The following is a 20138-nucleotide window of genomic DNA, read 5'->3' on the forward strand; positions in this document are numbered from 1 at the left end:
GGCAGGCAGAGGTTGCAGTGAGCCAAGACTGTGCCACTGCACTCCAGCTTGGCGACAGAGTGAGATTCCATCTTTAAAAAAAAAAAGAGAGAGAAAAGAAAAACACCAAACAAATTCTAATTGTGAGACATTCTACAAAACACCTGACCATTATTACTTAAACTGTCAAGGTCATCAAAAACATGGAAAGTCTGAGAAACTGTCACAGGAGGTGCTAGAGATGTGACAGCTAAGTGTAACGTGGCATTCTGGATGGGGTCCAGAACAGAAAAAAGATACTAGGTTAAGACAACTAGTAAATGTGAATAAAATGTGCATTTTAGTTAATAACATATCAGTATTGGTCATTATTTGTGACAAACATACCATACTAATGTAAGATGTTAATAATAGGGGAATGTGGGCTGGGCAAAGTGGCTCACACCTGTAATCCCAGCACTTTGGGAGTCCAAGGCAAGTGATTACTTGAGCCCAGGAGTTCAAGACCAGCTTGGGCAACTTGGTGAAACCCAGTCTCTACCAAACATAAAACAATTAGCCAGGCATGGTGGTGCACGCCTGGGTCCCAGCTACTTGGAAGGCTGAGGTTAGAGGATCCCTTGAGCCCAGGAGGTTGAGGCTGCAGTGAGGTGTGATCCTGCCACTGCATTCCAGCCTGGGGACAGAGTGAGACCCTGTCTCGAAATAATAATAATAATAATGATACAATAGGAGAATGTGGATGTATATGGGGACTCTGTATTGTCTTCTCAACTTTTCTAAAACTCAAACTATTCTAAAATAAATGTATTTTTTTTAAATTAGCCAAATACATTTCTTCTAAAATTTTTTAATTAATACTAATTGCTGCTTTTTTTTTTTTTTTTTTTTTTTAAACAGTCTTACTCTGTCACCCAGGCTGGAGTGCAGTGGTGCAGTCTCAGCTCACTGCAACCTTTGCCTCCCGGGTTCAAGCAGTCCTCTGCCTCAGCCTCCTAAGTAGCTGGAATTATAGGCATGCACCACCACACCCAGCTAATTTTTTGTATTTTTAGTAGAGATGGGGTTTTACCATCTTGACCAGGCTGGTTTTGAACTCCTGACCTCGTGATCCATCCACCTTAGCCTCCCAAAATGCTAGGATTACAGGCATGAGCCACCGTGCCTAGCTGCTGCTCTTTTAAAAACAGAAACAAAATAAAACAGAGCCCTATGAGCCTCCAGTTTCTGAGTTGAGTGACCTTTTGCAGGGTCACAGAATTAACCCCAGCTCTCCCATTCCTTTTACTGACTTCTCTCTGTGGCTGAGCTGAGATTTGTTTAGGGAGGTGGGACTACAACTCCCAGAGTGCATCTGTGCGGTTGTCAGGAGCAACCAAGGAAGCCAACTAACAGCCTTGCTGGAGACTGAGGACTATCCTGGGCCTCACTGCCAGCCAGCCAGCCAGCCATGGGCCAGGATTATTACTCTGTGCTCGGGATCACTCGCAATTCAGAGGATGCCCAGATCAAACAGGCGTAAGTTGGGGTGGGAGCCAGGCCTTAGGGGTATGCCGGGGCAGGCCCTGCCTTCGTCTCTTCCAAAATGAGCTTTCCTGCACAGCTTAGGGCAGAGAAGGTGAACCTTGTTTCTTCTTTCACTTCTTGCATACCTGTATTCTGGCTTTGGGCTGCGTTGAGACCCAGGTTGGAAATTTGAACTCTTTAGTTCCTCAATCTGCTCCCAACCCATCTCCCTTTATGCTCCATGCCCTGTCTCCTCTCCTGGGTACCTTGCTTTTCCTAACAATGAAATAGAGACAAAGGAGCCATTCGAACTTTATCTTGAATATTATGGAGAACCAGCAGCTTGTGAACAAGGGAGTGGCTGTGCCTGATGGATATTACAAATTTGATTCTGGCCATGATGGAGGTTTTCAGCATTGACTAAACTACCTGAATATCATCAGGTCCTAAGAAAGCCTAGGACAGGAGTCAGAACATTTTTCTGAAAACATGTTTTTTTAAACAAATACTTATTGAGTGTCTACCACAAGGGTTGAGAGGGTACTTCACCGCCTGCTGCAGTGTTGGCAGCTGGAGATATTAAGTATGAATCTGACAGCGACACTCCCTTTCAGAATAGATCATCAATATCTCGATTATCAGAATCGATCATCAAGACCTGATGCAGCTTGATTTTGTTGCTGAATAGATATTGAATAAGTCACCGCAACTGTGATGAGTGTTACAAAAGAGGAAGTATGGGGGGCTGTGGACGTTATCTTGGAAGGCGAGAGACCCCTTAGGAAGGTGTTTGTGGTGATCATGGCCAAAGATGAGGCCAGAGAAAGGGGAGAGAACGGACTTGACAATTAAGTGGATCACTGGAGGGTAAAGAAAAAAGGAGTCCAGGATAACTCAATCAATTAAGTTGGGCTGTGACAATAGCTGCATTTTCTGAGTGTGTAGATGCTGTTCTGAGAACCTTCCATCACTGTTTCATTTAATCCTCACAACAGCCCTAAGAATTAAGTGCCATTATTATCCCAAGGCCATGCACTAGTAAATGGTAGAGTCAGTGTTCAGACGTCAGGTCTGCCAGAGTTGCCGATCATGGGCCTATTCCTGGGTCAGGTCCTGTAGGGGATCACTGGGGTAAGTGGAGAGTCTGCAGTGTTGCTGGAGAAAAAAGACACAAACTCATGAAAGAATCTGAGAACAACTCGGGAGAGTGTATGATGTCACCCACTGTTTGGAGCAGCTCATTGACCAGAAGGACCCATCCAGGGAAAGGTAATCAGGAAGAAGGGCAGTGGGAGGGCAGAAAGATTAGCACAGCTTAAGCACTGGAAAGGGCTGGATCAGAATCCAGATTCACTTACCTGCTAGCTGTGCGACCTGGGCAAATTACTTAACCTCTCTGAGCCAGAAGTTTTCCCATGTCAAAATCATAATAATAATAAAGGTTGCTCTGAGATTGAAATAGGATTAGATGAGATAATGCATGTGTCCAGCAACCATTTGCATGTGAAATCATGTCATATAAAGAATGTTTAAGGCCTGGTGTGGTGGCTCATGCCTGTAATCTGAGCAGTTTAGGAGGTCAAAGCAGGAGGATCCCTTGAGTCTAGGAGTTTGAGAGGCCAGCCTGGTCATCGTAGGAAGACCCTGTCTCTATAAAAATTTAAAAATTAGCTGGGCATGGTAGCACACGCCTGGGTCCCAGCTACTTGGGAGGCTGAGGTGGGAGGATTGCTTGAGCCCAGAAGGTAGAGGCTGCAGTGAGCTATGGCTTCACCACTGCATTTCAGCCTGGGTGACAGAGCAAGAACTGTCTCGAAAAAATAAAAATGGCCGGATATGGTAGCTCACGCCTGTAATCCCAGCACTTTGGGAGGCCAAGGCAGGGTATCACTTGAGGTCAGGAGTTTGAGACCAGCCTGGCCAACTTGGTGAAACCCCATCTCTACTAAAAATACAAAATACAAAAAATTAGCCGGGTGTGGTGGCACATGCCTGTAATCCCAGCTACTTGGGAGGCTGAGACAGGAGAATGTCAAAGGCTTGACCCTGGGAGGCGGAGGTTGCAGTGAGCTGAGATCATGCCATTGCACTCCAGCCTGGGTGACAGAGTGAGACTTCATCTCAAATAAAAATAAAAATAAGGCCAGTCCCGGTGGCTCATAGCTGTAATCCCAGCACTTTGGGAGGCCAAGGCGGGCAGATCTCCTGAGGTCAGACGTTCAAGACCAGCCTGGCCAACATAGTGAAACCCTGTTTCTACTAAAAATAAAAAAATTAGCTGGGTGTGTTGTCAGGTGCCTGTAATTCCAGCTCTTCAGGAGTCTAAGGCAGGAGAATCGCTTGAACCTGGGAGGCAGAGGTAGCAGTGAGCCAAGATTGAGCCATTGCACTCCAGCCTGGTGATGGAGCTAAACTCCATCTCAAAAATAAATAAAATACAAATAAAAATAGAGTGGTTAAAAGAACTGTGTATGTTTCAAAAAGCAGTCCTTAACCCTTTCTCCCCTATAACAACTCTAAGCCACATGTATGACATGCTGGACATGCTGTCTCATGGGAGCTCCTAGATAGTGATATTTTTTTTTAAAAAAAACAGCTAAACTTATATAAGGAAGAAAAGCACCATGATGGTTTATAATTGCCCAGGATTCATAATTGCAGCGTTCAAGCTGTGACTTCACCCCTTTCTCTCCCACTCAGGAAAGGAGGTGAATGAGAGAGATGTTACTGCAGGGATAATTTTGAAACCACTCAAATTTATATGAAAAAAACTAAACCCTTCTCAAATTTGTTACTTTCTTTTTTCTTTTCTTTTCTTTTCTTTTTTTTTTGAGACAGAGTCTCTCTCTGTCACCCAGGCTGGAGTGAAGTGGCATGCTCTCGGTTCACTGCAACTTCTGCCTTCTGGGTTCAAGTGATTCTTCTGCTTCAGCCCCCGAGTAGCTGGGACTACCGGCATGCGCCACTATGCCTGGCTAATCTTTGTATTTTTAGTAGAGATGAGGTTTCACCATGTTGGCCAGCCTGATCTCGAATTCCTGACCTCAAGTGATCTGCCCACCTTGGCCTCCCATAGTGCTGGGATTACAGGAGACAGGAGGATCATTTGAGGCCAGGAATTTGAGACCAGCCTGGCCAACATGGTGAAAACCTATCTGTACTAAAAATACAAAAATTAATCAGGTGTGGTGGCACACGCCTGTAGTCTCAGCTGCTTGAACCTTGGGAGGCAAACGTTGCAGTGAGCTGAGATTGTGCCACTACACTCCAGCCAGGGTGACAGAGTGAGACTCTGTCTCTAAATAAATAAATAAATATAACTGACTGTGACCTTTGTAACTGAGAAAGGCTGGTTTGGAAGGCTGTGACAATTGTCTTCAAGTCTCTGAAGGTAGATATTCTCTCTATAAGGTTCCCAGGGCACAGCCAGGACCTTTATGGATGGAGGGACAGTTGCAGGACCACAGACCCAGCTTCCTTTCTCAGTAAGAGGAGGCATTGCCTAAAAGTCAGAGCCATCCCACAGTGAGATGGGCTGCCCTGCAGGATGCTGAGTGAATATCATTTATTTACTCACTCCTGCTCAGTGCCCAGCACTGGGGCTAGAACTGGATGCAGCAACTCCAGGACCTCATAGTCTATTAGACAGACGGATCAACAGACACCTGGAACACAGTGCTGCTGAGGACTAGGATCAAAGGTGCTGGGGACTTGGGCAGGGGAGTCTAACCTAGAAAGGAGGCTAGCAGTCAGGGAAGGTGCCCCGGTGGATTTGGCCCCTGAGCTGATGGTTGAAGGATGAATTAAAAATTGCCCAGAGAAGCTGGGAGGGGCTGCAGAGGGGTAAGTCATGCAGAAGAGGTCAAGGGAGCAGCAAGAGAGAAGAGTGAGTGAGGCCAGAGAGAGAAGCAGGGCCTCAGATCTTCGAGTTTTATGCTGGAGACAATGGGGGAACCAGTCAAGGGTTATGCCAGGAGAGGGACCTTGTCAGAAAGTATTTCAGAAGGCTGGGCTGGGCACGGGGGCTCACGCCTGTAATCCTAACACTTAGGGAGGCCAAGGTGGGTGGATCACCTGAGGTCAGGAGTTCAAGACCAGCCTGGCCAACATGGGGAAACCCTGTATCTACTAAAAATACAAATATTAGCCAGGTGTGGTGGCACATGCCTGTAATCCCAGCTACTTGGGAGGCTGAGGCAGGAGAATCACTTGAACCCAGGAGGTAGAGGTTGCGGTGAGCAGAGACCGTGCCACTGCACTCCAGCCTGGGCAATGGAGAGACTCCATCTCAAAAAAAAAAAAAAAAAAGTATTTTAGAAGCATCAGCTTAACAAGAGCAGAGAGAGAGAGTGAGAGCAAGAGATATCATCGCAACTGGCAGCACACAATGTGGTGCAGAAGGGGCCACTGGTGCAGAAGACATGGTTCTGCAATACTTGTAGGAATAAAGAGACAGGAACAGAACATTTTATTTATTTTGAGACATAGTCTCACTCTGTCATCCAGGCTGGAGTGCATTGGCACAGTCTTGGCTCACCGCAGCCTTCACTTCCTGGGCTCAAGCAATCCTCCCACGTCAGCTTCCCAAGTAGCTGGGACTACAGGTGTATGTATGCCACCATGCCTGGCTAATTTTTGGTTTGTTTTTTTTTTTTGTAGAGTCAGGGTTTTGCCCTGTTTCCCAGGCTGGTCTCAAACTCCTAAGCTCAAGTGATCCTCCTGCCTTGGCCTCCCAAAGTGTTGCTATTACAGGCATGAGCTACTGCACCTGGCCCAGAACATTATTTAGACGGAAAACCCCATGTAACTTGATGACTGATGGGGTAGGGGTGGAGGGGACAAAGGAGAACTTGGAATCAAAATGCTCACATTTCTGCCTGCAGTGCCTGGGGAAAAATTATGCAATGAAAATTTACCTGTTGGCCAGGCGCGGTCGCTCATGCCTGTAATACCAGCACTTTGGGAAGCCAAGGCAGGTGGATCTCTTGAGGCCAGGAGTTTGAGACCAGCCTGGCCAATATGGTGAAACCCCATCTCTACTCAAAATGCAAAAATTAGCCAGGCATGGTGGCTCATGCCTGTAATCCTAGCACTTTAGGAGGCCAAGATGGGCAGATCACCTGTCAGGAGTTTGAGACCAGTCTAGCCAACATGGTGAAACCCCGTTTCTACTAAAAATACAAAAAATTACCCGGGTGTGGTGGCATGCACGGGAAAACCCAGCTACTTGGGAGGCTGAGGCAGGAGAATCGCTTGAACTCTGGAGGCAGAAGGTTGCAGTGGGCCGAGATCCCACCATTGCACTCCAGTTTGGGTGGCAAGAGGGAAACTCTGTCTCAAAAAAAAAAAAGAAGAAGAAGAAGAAAATTTATGTATCTGAGCTTAGTGAATTTACGACACCTTGGAGAGGAGATGGCAAGTGGGTAGTTAGATGTAGTCGTCTTTGGCTCAGAGAAGTGGTCTGGTTTGGGATGGAGATTTAGCTGTGAGAGGCAGAAGCCTGCCTCTGGGATAAGAAGAGAAGCCGCGAACTCTGGTATGGCGGCGAGGCGGGTGTGGGCAGTGGAAAAGCCAGCAGAGGCGCGGTGGAGGTCAGCTTGGGCTGAGTGACAGGCGTCTGCGCTGGATGCCTCCTGTGCAGCCCTTCAGACCCATTGCCCCAACTTCCTGCACTGCTAGGCTCCGGGAGGCTTCCTTGCCCTCAGCCTTCCAGATGCAGCCGGCCCAGGGGAGAAGGGGCGGGAGCAGGGCGGGGCTGCGGCTTTATTCCCCAGTTCTCCTCCTATGGGGTCTCTTCAGTCAGCTGTGTCCCTTGACAGAAGGTCACATTCCTACAAGTATTGCAGAACCTCCGCTGAGGCCCCCCCGTCCGTACACTCCGACAGACACCTCACGGTTCCTGATCTGGGAAAGCTGCACTCGGCCGCCCCTGGTGGCCTCCCTCCGCCCCTCCTGCACCTGGGCGAAGGGTCCCTTTATTAAACTCTCCGCAAACCACCCAGTCCGCGCCCTCTCTCCCTCACCCCGGGTCACAGCTGATACACATCCTCAGATGCTGCCATGTCTGCCCCTCAGAAACAGGCCAGCTGCTACCACTCGTATTAACCCTCCCTCCTCCAGGTACCGCAGACTCGCCCTTCAGAACCACCCGCTGAAGTCAAATGAGCCCCGTCTTCAGCAGACATTTTCAGTCAAATAGCAGAGGAATGGGCAGAAACAGAAGGGGGGCGGGAAATGAGCACACAGTGGGTGGGGGCGGCACAGGAACCGGACGGGCACTGAGCGCCTCAGCCATGCCCGCTGCACACCCGATTGTGGCTCATCCTCCCAAGAAGCCTGTGTGTCTGCTCCGGTCCTCAAAGACGCAAACAGGTTTAGAGGCTCAGGAAATGTACCCGGGAACCGTGAAGGATGAAGGGAAGGGAGCGGGAGCGCGCAGGGAGAGCCCCCAGAACACAGTGCAGCCCGACACCTGCGAGAGGAGACAGGGAGGGGAGGAGCAGGGAGGAGCTCAGCCAGGCTCTGGGGAGCCCTCACACAAAGCTTGCCCGTGGAGGAGTCCTGTGTCTCGCAGGAACAGACCAGCCCTGATAACCCCACCACACGTAAGCATTGGTTGGGGCAGCTCGGGGGCAGTAGCTTCAGCTCAGATGCCCAGGGGGGCAGCTGCTGTGACGGTCAGTCAACTGTGCTCCCCAGACCAGCTACTATTCAAGAGCCGAGCAGCGCACCTCCGCAGCCACCACAGCCGGTGAAGCCACCCCGGATTTATAGCTAGGCAGGAGTGGACAGAGTGCCGGCTCCGAACTCTGGTCTGCCTTCAAAACCAGGTCAGCTGGTATGACTTGTATTAACTCTCCCTCCTCCAGGTACCGCAGACTCGCCCTTAAGAACCACCCGCTGAAGTCAAATGAGCCGTCTTCAGCAGAGATTTTCAGGCAAATAGCAGAAGCCTACGACGTGCTGAGTGACCGTGAGTGGCTGTGGGGCTGAGCAACCTCCTCAATTAAGATCATTCCTTTTTTTTTTTTTTTTTAAGACAGAGTCTCGCTCCCTTGCCAGCCCCCCTCAATCCCTCAGCCTGCCCCCAGCAAACCCAAGGCTTTCCCGTTTCTCTTCTGGGCTACAGGAGCCATACCTAGGTCCTCACAGAAGGAAATGGAACCCCTGACTCCTAGGGTCTCATTCCAAAGACTGCCAGACAGCAGGCGCTTTGGAATCAGGCTGCTTCTGCCCCTTCCCTTTCTCCATATCCACCTGCTTCCCAGCCCCTCCACCTATTTCAGCCCCCAGAGTTGGATGCCTCCTCAAGGTGATGCCCATCCACAGCCGTGAAGAGAAGCATCTATGACAAGTTTGGAGAGGAGGGCCTGAAAGGTGGGATTCCTTTGGAGTTTGGATCCCAGACCCCATGGACAACTGGTTACGTCTTCCATGGCAACCCTGAAAAAGTGTTCCATGAGTTCTTCGGTGGAGACAACCCGTTCAGTGGTAAGAGATCTTCCTCCCCCACCCTGCATTACAGAGGAGGACACAGCTGTAAAAGATGCTTTTCACCGAGTAGTTTTGTTTTTATTTTTACTTTAATAAATATATATAATACCTTGCAAAAGAAAAAGTAAAACAGAATTCATTGAAAAAGAAATACATTCCAGCCCTCCATTTTCCTTTTTTTTTTTTTTTTTGAGATGGAGTCTCATTCTGTTGCCCAGGCTGGAGTGCAGTGGCACAATCTCAGCTCACTGCAACCTCTGCCTCCTGGGTTCAAGCAGTTCTTCCTGCCTCAACCTCCTTAGTAGCTGGGATTACAGGCACCCGCCACCACACCCAGCTAATAATTTTGTATTTTTTAGTAGAGACGGGGTTTCGCCATATCTGCCAGGCTAGTCTCGAACTCCTGACTTCACATGATCTGCCCACCTCTGCCTCCCAGAGTGCTGGGATTACAGGTGTGAGCCACTGTGCCCAGGTAATTTTTGTTGTTGTTGTTTTTTTTTTTTTGAGACGGAGTTTCACTCTTGTTACCCAGGCTGGAGTGCAATGGCGCGATCGGCTAACCGCAACCTCCGCCTCCTGGGTTCAGGCAATTCTCCTGCCTCAGCCTCCTGGGTAGCTGGGATTACAGGCACGCGCCACCATGCCCAGCTAATTTTTTGTATTTTTAGTAGAGATGGGGTTTCACCACGTTGACCAGGATGGTCTTGAACTCTTGACCTCTTGACCTCGTGATCCACCCACCTCGGCCTCCCAAAGTGCTGGGATACAGGCGTGAGCCACCACACCCGGCCCTAATTTTTGTATTTTTAGTAGAGACAGGGTTTTGCCATATCTGCCAGTCTGGTCTCAAACTCCTGACCTCAAGTGATCTGCCCATCTCTGCCTCCCAAAGTGCTGGGATTACAGGTGTGAGCCACCGCACCTAGCTGATTTTTGTATTTTTAGTAGAGATGGGGTTTCATCATGTTGGCCAGGCTGGTCTTGAACTCCTGACCTCAAATGATCTGCCCACTTTGGCCTCCCAAAGTGCTGGGATTACAGGTGTGAGCCACTGTGCCCAGCCCAGCCCTCCATTTTCTTCCCCAGAAGCAGCTACTAGGGAAGCAGCTACTACTAAACAGTTTATGTGTCCTTCCAGAAACTTCCATGCATGTATAAGCTATATTTGTTTTTACATAAGCCTTTTATTTTGTTAAGGAAATAGGGCCACATTGTACACAGTGATTTTTTTAACTTAATATATCTAGGAGATTATCTTATATGTTATACTATATATAGATCTACTTTATTCATTTATATGCAAATCTATATACTATGTATAGATCAGTATAAGATTTCACTGGTCAGATGTCTATTAGGGATCCATTGCAGAAACAAATACTGTTCTAGCCATATTAAGCAGAAAGGGATTCAAAACAGGGAATTAGGTGCTTTAAAAAATCATTGAGGCCAGGTGTGGTGGCTCACTCCTGTAATCCCAGCACTTTGGGAGGCCGAGGTGGCTGGATCGCTTGAGTGTAGGAGTTCAATGCCAACCTGGGCAACATAGCGAAACTCCATCTCTACAAAAAATGTTCCAGGAATGGTGGTGTGTTCCTATAGTCCCAGCTAGTTAGGAGGCGGAGGTGGGAGAATCACCTGAGCCCAGCAGGTCAAGGCTGCAGTGAGCCAAGATCAGGCTACTACACTCAAGCCTGGGTGACAGAGTGAGACCTTGTCAAATCAATCAATCAATCAATCAGTCATTGACAGGCCTGGGTGAGAAGGCTCTAGGCTGGCCCTGTAGGAAATCTCTCAAGAATAGCACCTCTAAACTGGCCCACAAGGAGAGCAGCTGTCTCTGCTACAATCCCGAAGAAGGACTCAGGAAATGTCACCGTTGCATTGCAGAACACACCATAAGTGTAGCTACAGTTGCCGCCCCGCTTGCCTCTGACAGGCACAAAACTTGCAGGTGGACACAAAAGCCTGCTGCAGAAAAACCTGGTGTTTCCATGACAGTGCTCACCAGCTCCAGACAGAGCCATAGACAGATGCCTGCTGCCTTCTTCCTGCCTTCCGAGTAGCTCAAGGTTTACCTGAAGAACAGAATTCAAAGCCAGAACCTTAGCTGCAAGATAGTCTGGGGGATGTTCCTTTTGGCTCTACAGATTTTCTAGCAGGGAATGTGTGCAAGAAGGAGGACAGAGCAGATGCCAAGTGCCAGCATGGCTACCATGGGTGTTTTATAATTTATTATTATTTTTGAGACTGAGTCTTACTCTGTTGCCCAGGCTAGAGTGCAGTGGCATGATCTTTACTCACTGCAAGCTCTGCCTTCTGGCTTCAAGTGATTCTCCTGCCTCACCCATCCAAATAGCTGGGATTATAGGTGCATGCCAGCACACCCAGCTGATTTTTGTATTTTTAGTAGAGATGGGGTTTCCACTCAAGACCGGCCAGCCTGGTTTTGAACTCCTGACCTCAAGTGATCAGCCTGGCTCAGCCTTCCAAAGTGCTGGGATTACAGGCATGAGCCACCATGCCAGGTCTAATTTATTATTTTTAATTACTGTTTTATTAATGGGTAGTTTCTTTCCAGTCTTTTGCTAATATTGTATTTATGGGAAGATATACCCCTTGTCTCTTTTTCAGTTGAAACAGTTCTTGTGCCATTTATAATTTCCCTAATATGCTTGTCTCCCTACTAAACGGGGAGCTCCTCCAGGTCTGACTGATCTCAGAGTAGCCAAACCCCAGCCTAGCATCTGACAAGAGTGAGTGGATGGGTGGATGCATGAAATGAAGGAAGGAAGGAAGGACAGATGGATGAATGGATGAATGGGCATATGAATGAACAGATGAGTACATGGTGGGTTGGTGGGTGCATGATTCCAGGTCTCAGACAAACTGACCAACAGTTGATTTCTGAGGCTCAGAATCATCTTGCAAAGGCAGTGAAAGAAACTTACACCTGATTTCCTGGCTCCAGTTATGCCCACATAGGGCCTAGATTTTCACTGCCTGTTTTCTCCTACACCCATGGCCCCTTCTCCCTGACAATACTTCAGCCTTTCTGAACTGCAAACCTTCTCTCCTCTTCTCCATGCCAATACGTGGGTTAAGCCCCTCTGCCTCAGAGACTGCTCCCACCATGTACCGCCCTCATGTGTCTGCAGGAGGAAGCTGAGTTTATAAGCTCCACGTGAGACTGAAAACATCAAGGGGCTTTGAGTAGTGGGCTTGTCTGCAAACCATGCACTGCCATTTGTGAACCATGTGATCCTGGGCAAATTTCTTCACCCTTCTGAAACCGCAGCTTCCTAACCATTACATAGCCAAAATAATCATTAAGGCTCAAGGGCTATTACCAGATGAGATAGTTTATGAAAAGGGTCTTTGCAGTTTGAAAATGCCATATGGTGGACCTTGTCTCACTATCTGTCACAGTTCAAAGGAGCCAAGTGAGTCTACAGGGGCATCGCTCATTGGGAAAGGTCAGGCTCAGGGTCTGGGCTTCCTTAGGCAGTGCCCAGAAGCTATACTGCCACAGTGCTCCACTCCAAGTGTTTCTGAGACCCATCTCCCTGCAGGGTTGAGGGCTGGGCTTCCTGTGGCCTGGCTACTGGGGTGGTTACTGCCTGGTACTCCATAGGCCTGGGTGAACAAGTGAATTCAGTAATGCAACAGAAGGCCAAGATGATTCACAGGCCTCTTGATTACTCATCACATCTTAGAGGGACATAATGTAGTCACCTTACTGTCCCTGCCTAAGGTCATTTCACCATTCTAGCCCGTGAAGTTCATTCCATGGCATTAACCATGCAAGGCAGAATATAGAAACTCTTAACCATGGTGCCTCCCCGAGTTTACAGCTTATGAAGGGCTTCCACATCTAGCAATGCAGCATGACATAGTGGTTAAGGGCACATGTTCCATAGTCATATTGTCCTGTGGTTCAGATCCCAACTCTACCGCTCACTAGCTATGGGAACTTAAGCATTTTGTTTGGCCTCTCTGGGCCAACAAAATAATAAGGTAAGGTGCCAAAAATAGCAGCTGATGCAAACTAAGCTCTCAGCAAGTTTTAGCTCTTCATCTTAATGGTGGAAGGCAGGTCAGGCATTATCACCCCATCCCACAGACCAAGACACTGAAGCCCACGGATCACACAGCACATCAGGGGCAGAGCTGGGAGGAGGCTGTCTTTGCACTGGGAAGAAGGATGGGGACAGCAAAAGGGGTTATGGGTATAGAGCTGAGCAGGGGGGTGGCAGGGGCAAAGAAATTGAGGAAAGATGAGTTTGGGGGATGCTGGTGGCCTCTCAAATTCTTAGGGACCAATGCTTTCCCTCCATCATCTCAGCCGACAGCTTTATAGAAACTCGAGTCAGGGGTCTTTAATAGTCTTGGGCTAGGCTGGACAGCGAAGGGGAGAGGAGTCGGGAACAGTAGGGAGGACTGGACAGCTCTGACTTTCCTGCAAAAGGCTAACAGCAGGCCGGGTGTGGTGGCTTACACCTGTAATCCCAGCACTTGGGAGGCCAACGCAGGCAGATCACGAGGTCAGGAGTTGAAGACCAGCCTGACCCACATGGTGAAACCCTGTCTCCACTAAAAATACAAAAATTAGCTGGGCGTGGTGGCGGGCACCTGTAGTCCCATCTACTCAGGAGGCTGAGGCAGGAGAATCACTTGAACCTGGGAGGCAGAGGTTGCACTGAGCCCAGATTGAGCCACTGCACTCCAACCTGGGCGACAGAGCAAGACTCCATTTCGGGGAAAAAAGAAAAAGGAAAAAAGAAAGGCTAACGGCAGTCTCTCTGGCACTCCCGAGTACAGCCACCAGAGGGAGTGCCTCTCTTTCCTGAGACAGAATTAAAGGTACCCAAGTTGTGAATAAGAGAGACAGGGAAGCGGAGCGTTGGGAGGCGGGTGCTGAGTGTATGATAAAATATATTGTTTGCTAAGGACAGAGGCAAGGAAAACCTAGCCGCCCCCGCCCCCCAAGGGGAAAACTGCTTGGGGCATTCTAAAGTAGCAAAACAGTATATGTATACCATACACCGGTTAAAACAATTCTTTAAGCACGGGTATGTGACCCTGCCCCCGTGGCTCCCTCGTGGAGAATACTTTCTAGTTTGTCCTTGATCAGTGGTAAGCAGGCACCAGCTGCCTACCTAGTTTATCTTGTTTCTATGAGAAAACAGAGAACACCTGTTTGTTAATAAGAATCACCTGTTCAGAGAGAATAGATACGTGGGTCAGCATTTGCTTGAGGCCCCCAGCTCAGAATGCTGTCAGCCCTCTGAGGCTCTCAGCTTGGAAGGCTGTTAGCCCTTGCTAGTCCCACTTGCTGTTTTATCTGGGTGTCTGCTTCTTAATGCCTTCAGCGCCGCCTGGGTGAGGGTCTCTATGGCCTCCGTAGTGGGCGATATCTCAAGTGGGGATGTGAAGCATTGGGAAGTGACAAGGGATGATAATCATTGCGTCTGCAGTTGAAGACAGCTACTTGACCTGGCCAGTCTAAGAGGTGGTTATGGGATGCTGGGTATTACACCGGGCACTGAAGAGGTTGGCGGGGGGTGTATCTGGAAGCAGAGGCTGTGTGTGTGTGTGTGTGTGTGTGTGTGTGTGTGTGTGTGTGTCTGTCTGTCTGTCTGTCTGTCTGTCTCTGGATACAATTTCTCTTACGACTCTCCCTACCTCCTGCAGAGTTTTTTGATGCAGATGGAAGTGAGATGGATTTGAACTTTGGGGGGCTCCGTGGCCGAGGGGTCAAGAAGCAGGACCCCCCAATCGAACGGGACCTCTACTTGTCCCTGGAGGACTTATTCTTCGGCTGCACCAAAAAAATTAAGATTTCCAGAAGGGTGAGTACTCAGCTTGCTTCTCTCGGGAGCCATCACCTCTCCCCTGCAGCTTGAGCAGCTGCCTCCTCTCTTACCCAGGCAGGAGGACTCAGGCATAGTCTCTGACGGAATTAGGGAACCCTAGATTCAGAGACCTAGGATATTAGAATTCCAGAATCTGAAATTTGGAAGGGACAATTGAGGATATTAGCCCGGTTCTTTCCTAGTGCAGGAGTGCCCTCTGCAGTCTCCCCAACTGGGACAAGCTCTTTCCCTTCCTCTCTCTCTCTCAGTTCAGCCCCATCCCTCTGGGAACTGGAAAGGCTCTGAATGGGAGGAGTCTCCTCTGAATTCTTCTCTCTAGGCTTTACCAGATCTTATTCCCAGGATTTCATCAGGGTGCATGCCTTGTGTGTAAGAAAGAACGGTGGGCATGGAGTGTGGGCTGGGAGACAGTCCCCAAGGTTGATGGGTTGAGGAAGACCCTCAGTGCCTCATGTCTAGTCCTTGGCTTGGCCCTGTCCCATGGCCCAGCCCTGTGTCAGGCATAACAGCAAGCCCCCTCCACCTTTGCCCAGCAGAGGAGATGCCGATGCGGCCATGCTTTCCACAGATGGCACCCATCTGGACATGATTGGGGAGTGGAAGGATGACACCATGAGGAATGCACTGGGAAAGGCTTAGATATGCTGATTTCCATGTTCTTTCTCTCTTTGGGATTAAGAGACTTGCTGGAGGTTCAGGGCTGGGTCTCTGGGATTTGGAGAGAGGAACGGAGTACATTTTTGCCCTGTATCTGTTAGTGGCCAGGGCTGGAGCTGTGTGTTTGTTTGATCACTAATGGTGTTTGATCACTAATGGTGACCGCTTGGCGTTTCAGGCCCCAGCCCCACGGCATGCCATGCCATCCTGAAATCATAAGTTCTTGGTTGTCATGGCAACAGGATGGGAGTGGGAGTGGCTCAGGGCAGGCTCTCCCCATTGCTGGAGGCTCTTCCCATCGCTAGATTGAGCCCAAGTACAAATCCCATAAAGCATCTTTCACATGTGCAGAGGTCAACTGGGTGTTCATGAAAATCTGAGCAAATCTCGACTGTGCTCATGGAAGTCCTGAGCAGACCTCCCCACACCTGCTGTTGCTGCAGGTGCTGAACGAGGATGGGTACTCCTCCACCATCAAAGACAAGATCCTGACCATTGATGTGAAGCCCGGCTGGAGGCAGGGCACACGCATCACCTTTGAGAAGGAAGGGGACCAGGTGAGGGGGGAAGAAGCTGATTCAAGTCAGTCACTGGGCTCAGGTGGTGGGAAGATTGAGGAGGAAAGGAGGGGAAAGGAGGCAGTAGTTCTTCCTGCCCCTCTGAGCCTTGGTCTGTAGAGAGCCCAGTCTGCAGAGTGGGTGAGATAGTTCTGTTCCTTGGAAGGAATATTATGGAATCTTAACAACGCTTCTGTGAACAGGAAACCCAGGGACTATCCCCATTTTACAGACTGGGAAACTGGGGCCCAGAGAAGAGTGGGACTTGCCCAGGGCAAGAACATGAGAGCTGAAAAGAGATCCCAGTCTGAACTCCAGTGTTTTCCTGATTGTCTTCAGTGCTTCTCAGAATAAAGCCCAACTACAGGAGGCACTCAGAAACCATTTAATCATAATAATTTTATTTACATATTTTATTTATTTTGAGACAGTCTCTCTGTTGCCCAGGCTGGAGTGCGATGACATAATCTTGGCTCATTGCAACCTCCACCTCCGGGATTCAAGCGATTCTCCTGCCTCAGCCTCCCAAGTAGCTGGGACTACAGGCATGCACCACCATGCCCAGCTATATTTTTTTGGAGACAGAGTCTCGCTGTGTCACCCAGGCTGGAGGGCAGTAGTGTGATCTCAGCTCACTGCAACCTCTCTCTTCTGGGTTCAAGTTATTCTCCTGCCTCAGCCTCCCCAGTAGCTGGGCTTACAGGTGCCCGCCACCATGCCCAGTTAATTTTTGTATTTTTAGTAGAGACGAGGTTTCTACTAAAACCCATGTTGGCCAGGCTGGTCTTGAACTCCTGACCTCAGGTGATCCACCCGCCTCAGCCTCCCAAAGTGCTGGGATTATAGGCGTGAGCCACTGCACCCAGCCATCCAGCTAATTTTTGCATTTTTAGTAGCCACGGGGTTTCTCCATGTTGATCAGGCTGTCCTTTACTGACCTCAGGTGATCTACTCTCCTTGGCCTCTCAAAGTTTCTGGGACTACAGGCATGAGCCACCCCACCTGGCCTATTAATAATCAGTTTAAGTTAAATACTATTTAAGTAAAAACATAAAATTATTGTCCAGGGTGTGCTGAGTCCTTAAGTCCTGAGAAGAGGCAGAATGTTGGAGTATTCAGAGCCAGGAGAGATGCATTCCTTTGCCTGCACTTTTTGCCCCCTTTCTTGCCTATGAAACATTTACTTCTGGTCCGGCCTGGTGGCTCACACCTATAGCCCCAGCACTTTGGGAGGCCAAGGCAGGAGAATCACTTGAGCTCCGAAATTAGAGACCGGCCTGGGCAACATAGCGAGACCTTGTCTCTACTAAAAATAAAAAAGTTACCTGGTCATGGTGGTGTGTGCCTGTGGTCCCAGATATTCAGGAGACTGAGGCGGGTGGATCTCTTGAGCCTAGGAGGTCAAGGCTGCAGTGAGCTATGATCATGTCACTGCACTCCAGCCTGGGCAACAGAGCAAGACCCTGTCTAAATAATAAATAAAACATCAACTTCAAAGAAACATGCTTCAAAACCCAGCTCCAGTGTTCCCTGCTCTGGGCAGCCTCCTCCGAGCCCCAGCCTCTAGGCTTCCCTTTATCATGTCTTGAGTGTGCTGGGGATTCATTGTCGGTTCCTTTCCCTCCCTGTCACAAGACTAGGAGTTCCTTGGGGTTAGGGGCCTATGGGCTGCAGTCACCTCTTCTGTCTCCAGTGCCCAGAAGAGACCTCAGCAGAGTTTTGGTGACTTAATGAAGTTTGGGAGAGGGGTGTCATGCCTGGAGTTACTAGCAGGACAGAGACGTGTGGGCAGTTGCATGATGCTCAGCTCAGTGTTCCACCTGCCATCTGAGGAAGCTTCTCCACTCCTCCAGCTGAGAGTCTATTTTGGGCATGCTCAGTGCAGAAGTGATTATGGGGAGATTCATCTGTGTAAGCTTCTCAGGCTTCTAATCCATCTGGGCTATGGGGGCCAAACTGAAAAGCCCCTTCCAGAAAACCTGCTCTTATCTCCCCATTGTACAGATGAAGACATGGAGACAAGTAGAGGCAGGAACTTGGCCAAGGTCACACAGTCAATTAGTCCTTGTCACCCTTTGGTCTCCCCTGCCCAGGGCCCCAACATCATCCCAGCAGACATCATTTTCATTGTAAAGGAGAAGCTACACCCTCACTTCCGCAGGGAGAATGACAACCTCTTCTTCATGAACCCCATCCCTCTGGGCAAGGTGAGTGGGCAAAGCGCAGGAGCAGTGGGGAGGGCATCAGAGTGAGCCCCGCCTAGACTTGGCCTCCCCTGCTGCAACCACCTGCCGTCAGTCACTAAGCCCTGTGGGTTCCACCCTCTGAGTCACCATCCACTTGGTCCCCTCTGCTCATCTGCATGCCTGGATCTGTGCACCAGATCTGCGCAGGAGGCCCTCCCCACCACTGCTCATCTCCAGGCTCTTCTCAGGGATTCTGCCCCACACCTCGCTGTCCAAACATCTTTGTGCTACTGGAGGCCCTCTGCAATCTGCTCTCTGCTTACCCCTTCCCCTGCTCTCCAGCCCCTGTGCCGTGTAGCACCCTGCCCGCATGGCGCATTTCCACGCCTTCATTCTTATTTCTGCTGGGCCCTCTCCCTGGAATGCTGTCTACTCATCTCACCCCATAGGGTCCTCCTCAACAGCTACCACCACTGCTACCTCTTCCTGCCCCACTCCTGAATGGTTAGGGACCTCTCCTTGGCTCCCACAGACCCCTTTATTTCTCTCTCTCTCACTACATTTATACAACATCCATCTTAGCTGCCAGATTGTGAGCTCCTTGAGGGCAGGAAATTGCCTGGGTCATTCACCTATTCTGGAACAGCCTTGTCTCTCTTGTGCCCAACTCAGTGTCCAGTACTGGACAGGTTCCTAAGGTGCCTTCTAAACAGTTGGGCTATGGTGACCCTCCCCAGCCCCACCTCTGGCTCTAACCCTCCCTAGGCTCTCACCTGCTGCACTGTGGAGGTGAAGACCCTCGATGACCGTCTGCTCAACATCCCCATCAATGACATCGTCCAGTGAGTCCATCTGCCTTGGGCCCCAGTAGCTGAGAGAAGGGCCAGCCTGGGATTTAGGGGGTAGTGTCAGACATATCTACCCAGTAGAGTTGTACAGGCTGCCCCCAGCACAAGGGTTCCCTGTTGAGGGGATAGGACCAAAACTGAACCCACACTGCCCAAGCTGTGGGCTGCAATCATCTGGCAAAAGGACCACCTTTTACTAATCGGCACAAAGCCACTGCTGAGGCTAGAGGCCCTCAGTGTTGGGCAACCTCCATGGCCGCCATCCCCCCAAACTTCTCATTAGAGTTCTGAGTTGCATCCCCTAAATCCTTTTCCAAGAAAGGCGCTCTGCCAGTGCAGGGGTTTGCCTGCAGCCCAGCGCCTCCGCCCCCCACCCCAGGGTTTGCTCACCTTTTCTTCCTGTTTCCCATATCTTAAAATTCTGGAATCCCCTATCAGAGACTCAGTGCAAACAGGTTTTCAGAGAGCAAGCTGTCTGGAACAAGCCAATCTCCTCTCCCTTCCCAACCAGTTCTAAGAGCCACTCCAGGTGAAGGCTGCAGAGGCTGTCCCCTTCCTGGGGTCATGTGAGTAGGAGTTATGTGACAGGGACCTGCTGAGGCTACTCTGGGATGCCCTCTAAGCTCCTTTCTTTCATCCTATTTCAGCCCCAAATACTTCAAGAAGGTGCCAGGTGAGGGGATGCCATTGCCAGAGGACCCCACTAAGAAAGGGGATCTCTTCATCACCTTTGACATCCAGTTCCCCACCCACCTGACGCCCCAGCAGAAGCAGATGCTGCGCCAGGCATTGCTGACATGACTGTGGTGGGCTGGAGCAGGGGTGAGAGGAGGCTAGCCGGACCTCACCCTGCCCCTACCCCCCGCAGCCTCTGGGTGTGCAGGGGAGCCTGCTGCACAGATGACACCAGGGTGGGATGGCGCAGGGCTTAAACTGACATAATAAAGATGTATTTCCTGTCTTCCAGTGACACCCACGAGAGTGCATTGGAGAGGAGCTTCATATTAGCCCTTCCTGTGGGGCACAGGGAAG

General features: G+C 49.8%; 1 protein-coding gene across 2 annotated transcripts; it reads left to right on the forward strand.

Moving 5' to 3' along the window:
- Positions 1 to 1382: 1382 nt before the first annotated feature.
- Positions 1383 to 20138, forward strand: DNAJB13 (DnaJ heat shock protein family (Hsp40) member B13). Of its 2 annotated transcripts, XM_012456957.2 has the most exons (8): positions 1383 to 1497; positions 8355 to 8458; positions 8815 to 8976; positions 14677 to 14834; positions 15959 to 16072; positions 18166 to 18279; positions 19024 to 19100; positions 19754 to 20138. In XM_012456957.2, exons 1-8 carry the CDS (start codon positions 1430 to 1432, stop codon positions 19905 to 19907), a joined length of 951 nt encoding a protein of 316 aa, XP_012312380.2. In that variant the 5' UTR covers positions 1383 to 1429; the 3' UTR covers positions 19908 to 20138. The 2 variants fall into 2 exon arrangements, with proteins under 2 accessions (XP_012312380.2, XP_064221352.1); XM_064365282.1 differs by lacking the exon at positions 15959 to 16072 and having other exon boundaries at positions 1400 to 1497.

Source organism: Aotus nancymaae, unplaced genomic scaffold, assembly GCF_030222135.1.
Source record: "Aotus nancymaae isolate 86718 unplaced genomic scaffold, 86718_ANA_hifiasm-v0.15.2.pri h1tg000059l, whole genome shotgun sequence".
NCBI classification, from domain to species: domain Eukaryota; kingdom Metazoa; phylum Chordata; class Mammalia; order Primates; family Aotidae; genus Aotus; species Aotus nancymaae.